The 17,091-nt window shown below is 43.2% G+C and overlaps 2 protein-coding genes and 1 pseudogene across 3 annotated transcripts in view; all 3 read right to left on the bottom strand.

Moving 5' to 3' along the window:
- The window catches only part of LOC147016701 (calcium and integrin-binding family member 2-like), a 50,870-nt gene that overhangs the window by 18,611 nt on the left and 15,168 nt on the right, over nt 1-17,091 (bottom strand). For both annotated transcript variants that reach the window (XM_085845639.1, XM_085845640.1), the window contains exon 3: nt 4,927-5,038. In XM_085845639.1, the coding sequence (XP_085701765.1) occupies nt 4,927-5,038 (112 nt within the window). The remainder of the gene's footprint in view (nt 1-4,926; nt 5,039-17,091) is intronic.
- Nucleotides 11,661-13,566, bottom strand: LOC147016702 (uncharacterized; annotated as a pseudogene).
- Nucleotides 14,463-16,659, bottom strand: LOC147016703 (uncharacterized). Its single transcript, XM_085847919.1, has one exon. It carries the CDS (start codon nt 15,994-15,996, stop codon nt 15,067-15,069), a length of 930 nt encoding a protein of 309 aa, XP_085704045.1. The 5' UTR covers nt 15,997-16,659; the 3' UTR covers nt 14,463-15,066.

The following is a 17,091-nucleotide window of genomic DNA, read 5'->3' on the forward strand; positions in this document are numbered from 1 at the left end:
GTAGGCACACTCACCTCTAATCCGAAAGGATGGCCTACAGGTAGGCACACTCACCTCTAATCCGAAAGGATGGTCTACAGGTAGGCACACTCACCTCTAATCCGAAAGGATGGCCTACAGGTAGGCACACTCACCTCTAATCCGAAAGGATGGCCTACAGGTAGGCACAGCTATCACCTCTAATCCGAAAGGATGACCTACAGGTAGGCACACTCACCTCTAATCCGAAAGGATGGCCTACAGGTAGGCACAGCTATCACCTCTAATCCGAAAGGATGACCTACAGGTAGGCACACTCACCTCTAATCCGAAAGGATGGCCTACAGGTAGACACAGCTATCACCTCTAATCCGAAAGGATGACCTACAGGTAGGCACACTCACCTCTAATCCGCCTAGCCGGGATTTGAATCCCGACTCGGCTATAAACTGCCATCCCGGTGTTTGACAGGTAGGATGATTCATCAATGTGTGTGCCGTCCCTCGGATGGACGTTAAAGATCCCACGGTGTCCTTCGCGAAGAGTAGGCGAGCCGTCGCGGGCACCATGAACAAATTCCAAATTCCTGCCCTGACTCCTGTTGGGAGAGGGATGGCAAACCACGCAGCAAAACCCTGGGCAAGAAACTGCTTTGGCAGAACCAACACTCTGTATCACAGAGTGCGGGACATCGGATCGGAGTAGTTCAACAGAAGTGTGGTGTTGCATATACAGCTCTTATTAGTCCATTTTCTGGAACAACTTAGAGGAGCTATAAAGCAGACTTTTTGGCCAGACAATGAAGTAAGAATTTGGAATTTAGTCTGGGTTCTGCATCACAATGGCCTGCTTTTCAGATACCACTTTGGTTCATTGACACCTACAAGCTAGTACTAGCAGGCAAGACTGCTGGCTTATTAAATACTTCCTCTGAACTATCCTGCCACCTTCTTTAGGTCATGACATTGTGATATTCACCTGCAGACAAAATAAATTTCAGGTATTTTCCAATACAATAACAAAACATTGTGTAAAGTTAAGACCTTGGACCTTTTTTAAACCATGGTGTTAAACGATGACTTGTACCATACTCTTTACAGAGCATTGGTGCGACCGAAGTAGTTTATTGGCAAAAGTGTTGCTGGGTGATTTGCCAATTGCCTTCTCAGCAGTCAGTAAGGGTAAGAATTTACAATTTGTTCAGGGTGCCGGCGATAGCTCGCCTTCTCTTGGTGAACGACACCGTGGGATTTTTAGCGTCGATGAACTAATTGCTGGCAGATGGGACTCCCGTTTAACGTCCATCCGAGGGATGGCGCACACGATGATGAAACCCCGGGATGACAATTTATAGCTGGGTCGACATCCAAACCCAGGTTAGACAGCTTAAAGGTGAGAGTGCACACTTCTATGCTGTCCTGCCATCCCCCAGAGGGTCGTTCATGAGCCGGATGGGTTTTTACCAACAATCTGATAATGACGTGGCAGTTCTGAAATTAACTCAACTTCCCAAAGCGAATAAAATCCGAGTCCCTAATACTGCCAGCTTAACCTGGATTTTAACCCATAACCTCTGGGATGCCAATCCAGTGCCCTCGTTAATGAGCCGGCTGCGTTTTTACCGACTACCCAGTAGTGACATGGAAGTTCTGAAACTAATTCGACTTCCTGAATCTTGGAATGCAAATCCCCAATACTGATGCCTTAAGTTGCATTTAAACACACAACCTCTGGGTCCATTGTCCCGTCCATTGTCCTCACCAATAAGCCAGCACTGTACCAAAGGTTTTCCATTATTCACGACATGGTAGTCGATCAAACACCTGTCAAGGTGCACACAAACACTTTGTGACACACAAACACTTTGTGACAATGTGGACGTACTAAGAAAGAACGTTCCCTTTAAATTTGGATTGTTGATTCTCAACCAGTGCACTGTGCATCGGATGACATGTTAGGCAGAGAACGCTCCCGGAATTACTTGCTGACTTGCCAGGGACGTTAAACATCCCACTGTCTTTTTCACAAAAGGCAGGCAAGCTATCACCGGCACCCTAAACAAATTACCAATTCATGATCGAACGTACGGGCAACAGGGGGGGGGCACAGCATGTGCGGCACAGCTGCTACTCCCTAACATAATGCAACCTGCAGTCAATGTGCTACACATGAATGAATGAAGGAATGAATATACTCCATTGAACTCCAAAATCAGGCACATTATAAACAGTTCAACTTGATGCATGGATTCACTGTTTGAGTGTGCAAAAAAAAATAAAAAATTCAGCCCCTGTTAAACAAACAAACAAACAAAAAATTGAATTTTTTTTTCTTTCTTGTCCTGTGTCCACTAAATTACTTAACATTTGTGTGTTACCCACAGCACTTGTCCAGTATGAACATTTTAATTGCAATGTAATTCAGTTTCCCTCTGCAGAATGAAATCAAAATAGCCATGATGGAAAACCTGGCAGGTGATCACATTGGCAATTGGCAGGGAATAGAAAGCGACTTTCATCCGGAAATGTTCGAGCCTGGTGTTGGCTCAGTGGTTCGGGTGGCGGCTTGGGATCCAAAAGGTCCTGAGTTCAATCCCCGTCGGCCGCTGAATTAATACACCAGGGGGTTGACTCAGCCTGTCATCCTTCCGAGGTTGGCGAAATGAGTACCAGTTCCAGTGTGTGTACTGGTAGAGGGACACTGCATCAGCGACACAGTTGCGCTTCAAGAAATGATAGCTACCCTGGCAGCTAAGCTGCCATACGACCACCACCATCCGGAAATGTTGATGGGTTTTCAGAAGATGTTGGCAAAAATAAAATTAAAAACACCATAAAACAGCCCACTGCAACTACAATTCCCTGTGTGTTGCATACCATTACATCATCACCCACCGATTACATCATCTCCCACTGATTACATCATCACCCACCGATTACATCATCTCCCACTGATTACATCATCTCCCACAAACAACCATCTTGGAAGCCTTTCTTCTCAGCTTGGGGATACATTAATCTCGGATTATATATATATACATACATACATACAAACACGACCAGTGGAAAGTTTCAGAACACCCCCATTTTTCCAGTTTTTACTGAAATTTAAGCAGTTCAATGATTCAATGTACTCTGAAATTAAAGTATAGACAAATAAACAATTGCAGATAAAAAAGAAATCTTGGAATCGTTTTGTTGAACAAAATTTAATCGAAATTTTTGACTCATCAAAGTAGCCACCTTTTGCAGATGTAACAGCCGAACATACTCTTGGCATTATTAAGACAATGGAAATCAAATATTGTACGGAAAGTTCTTCCCAACACTGTTGCAGAAGTTCCCACAAATGTGTTGTACTTGTAGGTTGCTTTGCTTTCACCCTTCTGTCAGGTTCATCCCAAACCAGCTCGATGGGGTTTAAGTCTGGAGACTGTGCTGGCCATTTCATGATTTGAAGCCTCCCGTCTTGTTCTTTTCTTCCAAGGTAGTTCTGACATAGCCTGGAAGTATGTGTTGGGTCATTATCTTGCTGAAGGAGGAACCCCTGACCAACTAGGTGTAGGGTATTGCATGGCGCTGCAAAATGCTGTGGTCCCAAAAGGTAGCCCTTTTGGTTCAGGGTTCCAGTCACTCAGTGCAAGTCGCCGACTCTGGATCCAGCAAAAGAGCCCCAGATCATCACGCTTCCTCCTCCATGTTTGACAGTTGGTGTCACACAATGAAGAACCATCCTTTCACCCACTCGATGGCGTACAAAAACCCTGCGTGATGAACTGAAGATTTTAAATTTTGATTCATCGGTCCATAAGACCTTCTTCCAGTTTTCAGTAGTCCACTGGAGGTGCTTCATGGCCAAGGCAAGCCTCTTTTTCTTATTTTGCCATCTTAGCAATGGCTTTCTTCCTGCCACTCGACCTGTCAAACCTGCAGCTCGAAGTCGTCTCTTCACAGTTGAAACTGAGACTTCCTTACTTCGACCAGTGTGAAGCTGTGCTTGAAGCTCCTGTCCTGTGAGCCGCCTATCACGCAATCTGTTGACTCTCAGAAACTTATCTTCTGATTGTGTTATGCCTTTGGGTCTGCCAGACCTCTTCCTGTCAGAGTTTCCTCCAGTTTCCAAGTGCCTTTTGATTGTGTAGGAAACTGTACTCACTGACGCCTTGGCTTTCTTTGCAATTTCTCCAAAGGAAAGACCTAAACTTTTAAGGGTTATTATGGTCTGTCTGACTTCCTTTGTTAATTGTCTTTTTCTCCCCATTATGAGAGCAACATACTACTTCCTGTAGTGCAGTATTGTCCAAATAATGCTTCAGATGGTGGAGCAACACAGTCTGTTCCAACACTGCTTTTATACAGACAGAGGGTTTGTAACTACTCAACAAAAGTTGGGACACCTGTGGGAATTGTTTACATCAACTTTCAAGGCTTAATTTACTTCCATTGCTGCAGAACAGCTGCAGTTACTAACCCATTACTTGTTCCCTGAAAAGGGCCTTTTTTAAAACAACTCTGAAATTTATATTATTTTTCAGTTTTTCGTAACCTAAACTTTTTTTTTAACCTCTGGCAGTTTACCACTTTGCTTTGTACCATTTCAGGGTATTCACTGGACTTGAACTTCTTAAATTTCAGTAAAAACTGAAAAATGGGGGTGTTCTAAAACTTTTGACCAGTACTGTACTGTGTGTATATATATATATATATATATATATATATATATATATATATATATATATATATATATATATATATATATATATATATATATATATATAAATATAAATATAAATATAATAAATTATTTACTATATGCAAATAGAAGGTGATAAGCTGAGAAAAAGATGTCTCTTCAATATTCAATGATCTTCAGCTCCTGTACACTGAATCAAAACGTGCTTAATAGTACAGTACAGTATTGTATAGATGCTCGGGATATAATACACACTTTGAGCTCTGGCATGTTGCAAATGAGCTGTGGGGGAAGTTTCACATCGTTTTCTTTGGTGTAATCCATTGGTACGATCTGTGGGGCCAGCTCATGATATCTGCTATGCAGCCTAGGTGGGGTGAACGGCAGTGAAAATGAATGTTGGAAAAGAGGACGTCATTCCAAATCAATTGCTTAATCTTGAAACTAAGCTTGGGTGAAAATAAAACAAAAATCGTATGAAGCCAAGGAAGTCGGGGGAGAGGTTGGAAAAGAAAGAAAAGGTTGCTGTTGTGAGAGTTGGGGAGAAAATAAGGGGATAAGGAGGAGTGAGGGAAGAGTTGGCAGCGGGTTTGAAGAGTAAGGGAGGAGTTGGCAGTGGGTATGAGGAGTAAGGGAGGAGTTGGCAGTGGGTTTGAAGAGTAAGGAAGGAGTTGGCAGCGGGTTTGAAGAGTAAGGGAGGAGTTGGCAGCGGGTTTGAAGAGTAAGGGAGGAGTTGGCAGTGGGTATGAGGAGTAAGGGAGGAGTTGGCAGTGGGTTTGAAGAGTAAGGAAGGAGTTGGCAGCGGGTTTGAAGAGTAAGGGAGGAGTTGGCAGCGGGTTTGAAGAGTAAGGGAGGAGTTGACAGCGGGTTTGAAGAGTAACGGAGAAGTTGACAGTGGGTGTGAGGAGTAAGGGAAGTGGAAGGAAAGAGGATGTATGGGTGCATATGGAGTGATGAGGTAGGGGTTCATGTGGAGGAGGGTTTTTTTTTTGCAACAAAATCTCTCCATTTGTGTTTATGTAATATGTTGATGGCCTATTATCATGACCAACATCTTGTTTAACTGACCTACAATACATCAGTGTCCATTCCAAGTTTTAAAATATCATATTCCATTATGGATAACCTTGACTCTTCAGGACCCTACCTGGGACATAATCACCCTGGAAGAACATTAGATTCCACAATTTATTACCTCCGCCACCGTAGGTGAAGGCGGTTATGTTTTCACCCCTTTCTGTCTATTGTCTGTTTGTTTGTGTGTGCAGTTGATCTCAAAATGTTGGAGACGGAATCGGATGAAACTTGGTGGAAACGTTAGGTATGTGACGAGGAAGGAATGATTCAATTTTGGTGAAGATAAGGATTCGGACCTGGATACAATAATTATTTAATTTTAAAAGTAATTCTTTGCCATTGAGAGATTGGGCTAAACAAATATTTTGCATGATATTTCAAAAATGTATTGGGCCCCATATGTTCTGGTGCATCAGTCATGACGTGGCGGAGGTATGAGCTCTACCGAGTGCCCTTCTAGTTTTGGCTGATTTTAACATCACCTATTTATTTATCAGATGTATGCTTTAATTGAACTAGTACGTGCCTGTAGGTGCGTAAACGACGACTTGATTGGGGAATTTTTCACCCCCCCCCCATCTCTCGCCCCCTCCTCTCTCCCCTCTCTCGTTCCAGTACCCTCTCTCGGGGATGAGGCGTGCCAGTATGTGCAGCTTCGTTCCTTCGCTCTCGTAAACGACGACTGGATTAGGGCATTTTTCACCCCCCCTCTCACTTCCCCCACCCATCTCTCGTCCCCTCCTCTCTCCCCTCTCTCGTTCCAGTACCCTCTCTCGTGGGTGAGGCATGCCAGTATGTGCAGCTTCGTTCCTTCGCTCTCGTAAACGACGACTGGATTGGGGCATGTTTTCAATTAGATCGGACCAACCGTATCATAAATGGCCATAACTTGGGAAACACCTGGGAAACATACTCAGGTCCCCAGCGTCAATTGTGACGTCATATCAAACGAAGAATTGTGACGCCCCTCTCTCTCTCGCTCCCCCTCGCTCCCCTCCTCTCTCGCCCCTCTCTCTCGCCCTTCTCTCTCGCCCCCACTCTCACCGCCCCTCTCTCGCCCCTCCCTCCCCCCTCCCTCCCCCTCTCTCCCCCTCTCTCCCCCCTCTCTCGCCTCCTCTCTTGTCCCCCTCTCTCCCCCTCTCCCCCTCTTTCCCCCTCCTCTCTCCCTCCTCCTCCTCACCCCTCTCTCTGTAAATGTATTCACAAAAAAACAAATAAATAAATAAACATTAATTGTGATGTAATTCGTGATGTCATAGCACCGTGTCTTGTCATTGGTTGACAGATAAATGGCCGTAACTTGGGAACCGCTTATCCGATTAATATCAAACCACGAAAAGGCACATCCGCGGGCCCCCAGCAATATTCCTGGCAAGTTTCAATCAGATCGGACCGTCAATCGTGAAATAAATAAATAAATAGACGTTAATTGTGACGTCATTCGTGATGTCATAGCACCATGTCTTGTCGTTGGTCGACAGATAAATGGCCGTAACTTGGGAACCGCTCGTCCGATTGATATCAAACCTTGAAAAGGCACATCCACGGGTCCCCGGCAATATTCCTGGCAAGTTTCAATCAGATCGGACCGTCAATCGTGAAATAAATAAATAAATAGCCGTTAATTGTGACGTCATTCGTGATGTCATAGCACCATGTCTTGTCGTTGGTCGACAGATAAATGGCCGTAACTTGGGAACCGCTTGTCCGATTGATATCAAACCTTGAAAAGGCACATCCACGGGTCCCCGGCAATATTCCTGGCAAGTTTCAATCAGATCGGACCGGCGGTCGTCGAGAAACTGCGGTCGCATACAGACAGACAGACAGACAGACAGACAGACAGACAGACAGACACATACAGACAGACAGACACACACACACACACAGATTGCTGGAATTATAGATAGATGGTGACTAGTCCTCAATATTAATGTGAAACAAAAAATAATTGTAATCTTGAGTCATGATTATGAGTTTATGCCTGGTGTTGGCTTAATTCAAATCCCACTCGGCTGTTAAATTAATCGCAGGTGGGGTTGGCACTGCCTGTCATCCTTCCGAGGTCAGCAAAATGAGTGCCAGCTTGCTGGTATCCTGCGTCGGAGTGGCGACCCGTCCAGGATTGTATCCAATTGCCAAGGAGACTGCTTATGGTCCCAATGGATGGATGGACAGATATAGCACAGACAAAACACTAGGAAGGCAACGGCAAACCACCCAGTATAATCTTTGTAAAGAAACTGCTTCAACAGTACCTACGTTCTTTGAAGAGTACGTTCATCAAATCAAAAAATACCCAACATATTGTAATGGAAATGGCCCTTAATGGGACTACTAAATATAGGATTAGCTCAGATCCCCCATTAAATGCCTGTTTAGATAGGTTGTGTGGTGTAAGGGACGATATGTGTATGTCGGGAGGTGTAGAAGACTGTGTTTTAATGTTCATACGGCGGTGAAACGAGAGAAACAAGACATGATTCTTCTTCCTCTCCTGTACGAACGGGAGGGGAGTGGCCCAGAGTGAGAGGTGTGGCCTGGAGAGGAAGTGACGCGAAGGGGGCGGAGCCTTTGGTCAGAGAGTCGCCGAGAGAAGAGAGAGAAAGGAGAAACAAAAGATGAGTATGTGGGAATAGTGGCGCTCGAAGTGTGCTCGTGTCTCGAAGCGAGCAAACGAAGGAGTGCTGTGTGTGAGGAACGGCTGGGTTCTCGCGGCGAGCCAACGAAGGAGGCACCGTGTTGGATCTGCCGGGAGAGACGCGAACCCGACCTGCACGTCGGTGATTCCACCGAGAGAGGCACCGAGAGGATGAAGCGGGAGTCGGGCTTCGAGGCGGGAAGGCCGGAGAGGAGATGCCGGACCTTCGGACGGACCTTGCTCACCAACGGCAACGGCGCGTCACGTTTTCCGATCCGCCTGTAGAACTCGGACCTTGTATGGAGAACAGGCCAGGCCGGGATTTGTGTGCTGGACCGTGAGAGAGATCAGCTGAGGCCCATCTTCGACCCTACGCGAGGTCAGAGCGTGCGGAGACTAAAGGAGGTAGAACACCGCGCCGCCATCTTGCCGCGCAGCACGTTCGAGCGGGAGTTTGAACCTGTGGACACCACCGCTTGTTACGAGCGATATTCGTGCTTTTGGACACGGTCCTCTCGTCCATGAGCCATCACCAAGTACTCTGTCTTGTCCTGCATTCATGCTGTTTGTTTGAACGTGTTGTATAAGGCATATTTCGTAGAACCCCCTCGAAACCTTTATACCGTGGTTCCCTAGTTAAGAACGGGTAGATAGGAGAACCATTGTAGTGTTTATTGCTTGTATTGTGATCCCTGATGTTCCCCAATAAATCTGGTTAATTCTTATGCAGTTGTCGCTATGGATTAATTAGTGTCTCGTCGAGGAACGATCCGTTCGATTGGCATATAGGGCCAAAGTGGTTACAGGCTGGTGGACTCCGCTCGGTCACTGACAAAGCCAGTCTGTAACCAGGGGTTCTATTTCCCCAACTGGTAAGGTACAGGATTACGTTGGTATCGCGATTAAAGACGCGTGACCCAAGGCCTGTGCCGAGCCGGCCGGCGTTATAGACTCCCGGAGACGGTGGTGGCGAGGCTGGCACCAGGGACCGGGTCAGATTCCCGCCACCCCGGATCCACAACAATATGACAGCTTTGGTTTTGGCTTGGCCTGTTTAGAATTCCCATCTGAGTTGAAGGTATATGATGCTGAACTCCCAAGTTCAAATCACTTTCCCTTTTTTTCTTTTTAGGTCATCTCTTCAAGCATGACCTAATAATATGGGTGTCGATGTCCTTCGATCCGTCCGTCCGTCTGTTCACAATGAAGTTGAAGCGGGAGATCTGGTCATTTGTGATCCTGATAGAGGTCGATGAGACGTACACGATGGTATGACCTTCAAGGTCACCGAAGGTCAAGGTCAAGGTCACGAGGCCTTTGAAGTTGCGAAAATGACGATTTTAAAATTCTATCTCCGCCATTTCTCAAGCGATCTTGAATTTGATTGTAGCATATGAATCTATGGGACAATATGTAAATTTAGTTGGGATGGATTTTCGATATTCGCTTTCGTTTTCGTGTCACGTGACTTCAAAGTTTGCAAAAAATGCGAAAATGACGATTTTCAAAATCTATCTGCTCCTACATTTCTCAAGCGATCTTGAATTTGATTGTGGCATATGAATGTATGGGACAATATCTAAACTTGATCGGGACGGATTTTCGAATTTCGCTTTCGTTTTCGCGTCACGTGACTTCAAAGTTTGCAAAAACTGCCCTACCTTCTGGAGGCTATATATTCTCTACTGGGCATGGTCAAAGTTCGTGAATGGTGTCATTGCATAACAGCTGACCTTGTATATTTATACATTTTCTGCCGAAGGTGCAAAAGTTTCAAAACCCGAAATGTAAACGTTGGCATTTATTTTCAAAATATAATTTCGTGCGCGCGCGCCAAAACGCTGAGTCATCTTAAACCAAACTGCGCAGTCGAGCTGTGCAGTAGAGCTGTGCAGTAGAGCTGTGCAGTAGTCTTCGGTCATAACTGAACATTGAGAACTTGTGGTATTATAGAGATGACCGTCACCCCCACACGGGGGTAATTTTTTTTTCATACTTCCACTTTCTGTGGTGGCATGACCATGCTTTCAATTGGCTATGATCAACGGTGCATCACCACTGCTACTGAGTATGGGGGCACCACTGATGCAATGCTCCAATTACCAGTTCACTGGTAGCATGACAGGCTAGTCAACCCCCAACTGGTGTTAATTCAGCAGCTGACAGTTTGAGGGAATTGCCATGTAGTCTTTAGCAAATTGTGGAACACACACTGATCAGATCGAGTCACTAGTCAAACAAGATCCTCGTTACTTTCTAGTTTGCCCGTGCCCTGCGCAGTGGAAGGCAGGGTTTTGCAATCACTTCTGCGTGTCTGTGCATCTGTGTGTCTGTCCAGGCCGTAACTTTTTATTTATTTATCGATTTGAGCTTTTGTCATGAAATTTTCAACACAGCTTTATTATGACAATATGGAGAAGATAAATTAAGAATTTGGTCAAAAGGTCAACATCACATAAAATTGTCAATTTTCATCCAATTGACCTGAAATTTAAACAAACGGATCACTGAATTGGTCCACCAATCAGAAGCTGGAAGCAGATTGTTTGTTTGTGTTTTTTAACATCAAAAGGTCACAGGTCAAGGTTGCCTAAAATCATCATTTTTGTATTTCTTTGAGCTGTTTTCATCATGTTTAGCATCGAAAAGAAGAAAAAGTCTGAATACAAAGTGAACGCATACGGCCTTTGCATTTTCAGATGCTTTCTAATTATTATTGTTCTCGCAATCACAAGTAGTAGGGGACCCAGACTGCCATAGCATGCAAAATAAGGGTTGGAGGTCACACTTCTTGCTATACTTTGTTTCTATGTGTTTTAGGTAGGTATGTCCATTCCCCATAAGGTTTCAGAGGTCTGCTCATCAGACACTCTTGTGAACAATTTCTGTGGGTGGAAGTTTGAAGATACGAGATCACCTAAATGAGCCAAATAATTAGGGGTAGGGGAAACTGAAATGAGATTTTTATGCATTTATTGTGTTGCAATACATGCGTATTATTAGGTATCATTGGAAAGAGCTAGGGTCAAGCTAAATTTTGATAAATTTTTTTTATTTTGATGACGTCGTCAATGATGTCACTAGAGGCCAAAAGGTCACGTATTTTTGCCAGAAGTCAAAATATGGGAAATCGTGATATAATATGTCGTGTTCTAGCCAAAATAAAAGAGAGTGAAAAACACAAACACCATTAATATAAGAGAACATATACACTAAGTTTTTGGTATTAAGAAAAGTTACATAAGTACAATAGTTTTCATATTAACTCATTCTGACAAAAGTGCAAAATCAGCAAAATATCTAAAAATGTGGATTTTGTGAAATAGACGAGAGACTGCATTTTTTTTTACAGTAACATCTTTAATAACATCAAATATTAGTACAATAAGGCTTTATATGCATTTAATATACGATTTAACCCTTTCATGGCTAAAATTAACCCTTTTTATTGTTTGGGTAATGGTTCAGTGTGTTATGTAATTCAGTCGTCAAAACTTCACATTCAATTTCTTGGTCCTATAGGAACCAATGACCAAATGTCAGTGACACTGAGCTTCAATCTGCTCATCATAGTAGTTCTGATTGAAATATTCATATCAAATAGTCCTCATCCTCCGAGGCTGGATCGCAATTCTGTGGATCTCCGCAACACTTGCAGGCAATGGTGCATTTCAAGCCGGCCATTCTACATAAACAGCGTCCTTTGCATTTACCTTTCTTGCAGTTACAATGGGTTTGAACTATTCCAGGTTTTGAAGGTTTCATCATTCTTTTTGGACCTCCCAAATTTACAAGGGTCAGGAAGCTCTGGGTCTGGCTGTGATGCACGTTTGCATATTGTGGTTTGGTGGAGTGATCTGAGCAGATGCAGCAATAATGCATCCTCTGTGGGTGGTAGAGAACAAATATCTCCCTTCTTCGTCATAAACAAGTGGCAGCGTAGTTCATCTCATGTGCCTGAAAACTCCTTGTTGCCATATAGTGCTAAGAAGAAATTTCGAGCTGAAGAGACAACTTCTGTAGATACATCTAAGCTTTTACCATGGGTTCCGTATTCTGCGAGAGGTCCAAGTATCTCGGTGCATTCAAAAGGGATAGCTGACTGTCACACCCACTCAGTATGTATGTGGTCAATAGCATTGCTGTGATATCCCCTTGATATTTGCATGCAAGGTAATGTGCTATTGCATGACATGGCAAGTGTATATCTAATCTCTGGTTCTGAGGTCCAGTTGTGGTTTTGTGAACCCACAATTCCTTTAAGGATGAGATGTTAGAACTGTAGAAAATTCCCATGACAATAATGTCTGTATCATTGGCTTCTATGACAATTCTACTGCAGTTTTGTTCCTCTATAGTCTATACTGTACAATGCATGAGCAAATACTCGTGTGTCTGCCTCCTCATGAGCTGAGCAAACCAAACACAGTAGTTCAATTCGTGAGTGTTGTGACAACATTATGGCTGGTCCAGGTGTAAATCCACCGACGATCACAATGCAGTCATCCGGGATGGTATGGCACTCTTGTGCCCAAGATTCGTAAAGATACTGTAGCAGGTTCCTCTTGTTTTCCAATGAAATGTTTCCATTGTGGTACGGGAAGAGAGCGGTGTGGAACGTATGTTCTTGTTGTCTGAGAGGCCTTTTCTCTACAATATCTTTCTTCATGTTTCAAGCTATCGGATGGATTAATGTCATATCTATCTCCTATGACATGGATGACATTGCATCCTTCTCGCCTCATGCTTGTTATCTTTGCCAAGTATCTGCGCTGTAACTGCTGGAAGTCAGCACTACCCATGTCCCTGTACCGTTGAACGAAGGCCATCATATCGACAAGCATACATGTTTTCTGATCAGAAACTGGTAGGTTTTCCTTTTCCTCCCAATTTGAGCCCATGATTCCCTTCAATGCGATGAGGTAATCTGCTTTGTTCCCCTTCCGCATAGTTTAGCCAGAGGGATGGTCATCATCTGGGTCAAACAGTGAGTTTGGATACTCTGCCCATTCGTGGGGAAAAGCATCCAGTTTCTCCTTTTTGCTAAGGTTCTGAGCAAAACACAAACTCCTTATAACAGCACTTTCCTCTATGTAGAGTTTCTTGGACTTCAGGGCAGGTGAAGCAGTTTCTTTACCTTTTAAATAAGGTTTTTCAAATGAACTGGCTGTAATTTTTCACTGTTGAACTTTTATGCATCAGCAAGGGCTGCCAGTCCCCTTTCCTTTGCCTGGATAAGTTCATGTGTTGATGCCAATTGTCCTGTGGAGATATTTACCAGATCTTCACCAGAATAGCTAAAAGGATTGAGCATTTTCTCTTTCACTATGTTTAAGATTTTTCTGACAGTTTTTTTTTGTCTTTTACTGCAGAACTGTCAGCACTTGAGGTCTGAGCATCAGTGTTATTCATGTTGGCCATTCTACGCATTTGTTCAGATACTGCTGTGATGCCAGGTAGAGCTTTTAGATACTTTGAAATGGTTGTTGGGTAATACCAGTGAAAAGTTTTGTTTTAACATCTTTATTATACGTCTGTTCTAGTGCCATGTCTGTCCAAACTCCATTGAACTTTCCTTCCTTTTTTCTTACCACAAAGTTACCATTTTTGAACTCTGTCTCAATTGAAGCCGGTAAATTCTTCATGGTGTTCAGATAGTGTAGCAAACAAGATACATATTCAGAATGTCCAGCAGACACTAGGTGTGGGAGGATCTCTTCGGCTGCAGCAATATGCAGGTCCCATATGCCAGCCGTCTCTGCAGAATTGTACCTCTTCACGATAGTTATCATTTCTATGTACATAAGCCACAGTTGACTTGTTGGCAAAGTGCACTTAGTCTTCACAAATTCATCCATCTTCTTCATAACATCATCAAGACTGGCCTGAGCTTCCTTACAGGCACGCTGGACGTCGTAGTCTTTGCTACTATTGACTGTCACATATCTTACTCAATTGGATGGACAAAGATGATAATTCATCAGTGCCAGTGGACTTTTCCACCAGCCAGTCTTCGAAGGCTTCCCAGAAAAGTGCATGTATAGCATTCTCTACAAGAGTGTGAGCTCACAACATTTGATAATAATCTTTTCCAGACATTATCTTGTTCGCAGTGCCTGGCAAGCACACACCGCCTTCAATGAAAAGGTCTTCTAGTCGAGTTCCTTTCATCAGTTTGCCAATTGCCCCTTGACAATTCATTGCAATGTGAAATCCACCCATTCGAAGAATAAGGTGGTCGTACTTTGTAGGATGTTTCTTCTGTAATGCCAGAACAATTTCATAGATGGCTTGATCGCACGTCAATACACAGAATTCTTGGCCCAGATCTTTGGATACAGTCATACAATAACCTACTGACTCTTGAACAACATCAGGGTTGGTTGGGGAAAGAGGAAGAAATGGACCATAACCAATCACAGTAGCCTTTTCACATTTTTCAATCTGCATTTCTTTGAAGTTTTTCCAGGATACTGGATGCATTTCATGTGTGAGATCTAGTGAATCAGTGGAACCTGTCATACATAGTTTGAACAGAATATTGAAGTCCTCTTCCATTTTAAATCTGTTTGCGTCATCTGGGACTAGTTTGAGTCCAAGCAAGGAACGACTTTTCTGTCGATCAGGAAGGGTGATCCGACTTCTTCTGGGTTGAACAGGCTCCGTGTCTTCAAGGGTCACTGAAAGGGATTTTTTTGTAGCGGAATGCACTTGGTGCTTGATTGGTTTTCTCTGGTGGCGTCATTGGGATATTGGTAGATTATATGTGTGGTTCCATGAGTAGTTGTTCCATCAACGGTGTTCTCATGAAAGTCAAAATTATCAATGGCAAACTGGGTGAAAATATCTTTTGCAATGTTTCCAGGAATGAAATAGCCTTGCTTTTCTATCTGATCATTAGCTTCATTTGCCATGGTGGGTATATATCTCTGCGCATCGTTATAACTGATGCAGTTACCAAATATATTTAGTAGGGTTACCGTGTCCTTACTTCGAGTCTGCTCTATGATGTGCACAGCAGTGCCAACATGTTTGGGAGTTGCTATTTTAGCAATGGCAGCACATATATCCTGTGAAAGGTCGAGCACTTGCTCATGCTGTTTTGCCTCAAGCACAACACGGTCATCAGGACCAAGACCACTGTCTGCATCAGTCAACATCCAAGCAATGTGGTTGTACAAGTCATTCGGGACACACTTCAGTGCATATTCATATGATATATCCACGTTTACTTCTGCAGCATCCACTTGCTTCAATCTCTTCCTTTCTTCACTGGCTATTGATTTAAGCTGTTTGTGAATGGCCTTTGCAGTATGAAATGACTCAGAAGGTGATGTATGGGACTGTTGAGGTTCAGTGGCAGTTTTGTCAGTGTCAAGATTCTCCTCAATGTATTCTGATTCTTCCAGGCGATCTTTCAGTTTCTTAACTTCTGTGAGGACTTTTCCCAAAGCTAACTTGAAGGAACATAAGAGATTCCAAGTACCGACCTGGGGAACAATCATAATTTGCTCACCATAGTGGTTCTGAAATTGTTTTACAAGCGTATCACTACGATATGACATGGCATGTTCCACATGCTTCTCATCCAACCACCTACGAAGCATATCACGCAATTGCGAAACAAAATTAATACAACAATCACTGAGCAGTTTTGCTTCAATAGTAGAAATAAGCCACTGAAACCCTTTTTCAGACACTCAAAGTGTCAGTAGTGTTGATATCTGTGGGGCGTTTGTTCATAAAACTATTCAAACACAACCTATGATACCTAAAGTCATTTGCAATCATGTCCACACAGCCTACGTCACAACCTTGAATCAAATGTAGCATTCGTTCATCATCGAGTTAATTCGCTTTATTCCAAATTGATAACTGTCTATCCTTTGTGGCAACCAAAATCAATTTGCGATCTCCTTTTTTGTCTCTCACTTTACCACACACAAAACAGTTCGTTTTGAAATCTAACTTTGTGTCAAATTTCTATCAAGTAGATGTGCAGACGGTTTCTTCATCCATATTTGCAATGTTTGTTTCGACCTTAGGGTGTTTTTTATCAACCGTTTTTTTTTTTATTATTGTATGTACTTCGACACGAACTGTGAATCTTTGGAAGTTTCTTGAGAAATATGTCCTTACTGCTGACATCATCTAGGAGAAGGTGAGCAACCTTGTCCATTCGATGGGATAAAGCGTACAGTAATTAAGGATAACCATTCTCTGTGACATTTTGAAGAGTACACGATGTCTTCTTTTGACAAATTATACAGGATTTATAATCTGTCCCATCACTTGGCAACTTCCTTTTCTCACTAATTCGAATAGCCCCTTCCTCCATTGTGTTGCTGGGATGTACCAAAGGTACATATACCTGAAGATGTGTGAAATGTAGTAGTTAAGAATCAATATACAACTATTGAAAAACTATGTATTGGAGGGCAAAAATAATAAATGTTCAGTGCTTAATTCAACAAACAAGTGATCATTGGCCTCACGGGCCATCATACCATCGAGTTACAGATCAAATGAGATTATAATTTATATACTACATGTACTAGGTCTGTAAGGATGCTACCTACATGACCTATTATAGCTGCTGGCTCCCTTGCCTGTACATCACTGTAGTTATTCCTGACATCATCCATGTCACATGCACGGTATGTGTACCTGCATGCAGGCCTACATTTTTTTCAGGCACCTTT

This window comes from Eptatretus burgeri, chromosome 11, assembly GCF_056783735.1.
Source record: "Eptatretus burgeri isolate ZD-2024b chromosome 11, Ebu_testis_v1, whole genome shotgun sequence".
Taxonomy (NCBI): domain Eukaryota; kingdom Metazoa; phylum Chordata; class Myxini; order Myxiniformes; family Myxinidae; genus Eptatretus; species Eptatretus burgeri.

Bases quoted from the DNA above. Each gene is read 5' to 3' on its own strand.
- LOC147016703 (XM_085847919.1), bottom strand. From the start codon at position 15,996: ATGCTTCGTAGGTGGTTGGATGAGAAGCATGTGGAACATGCCATGTCA.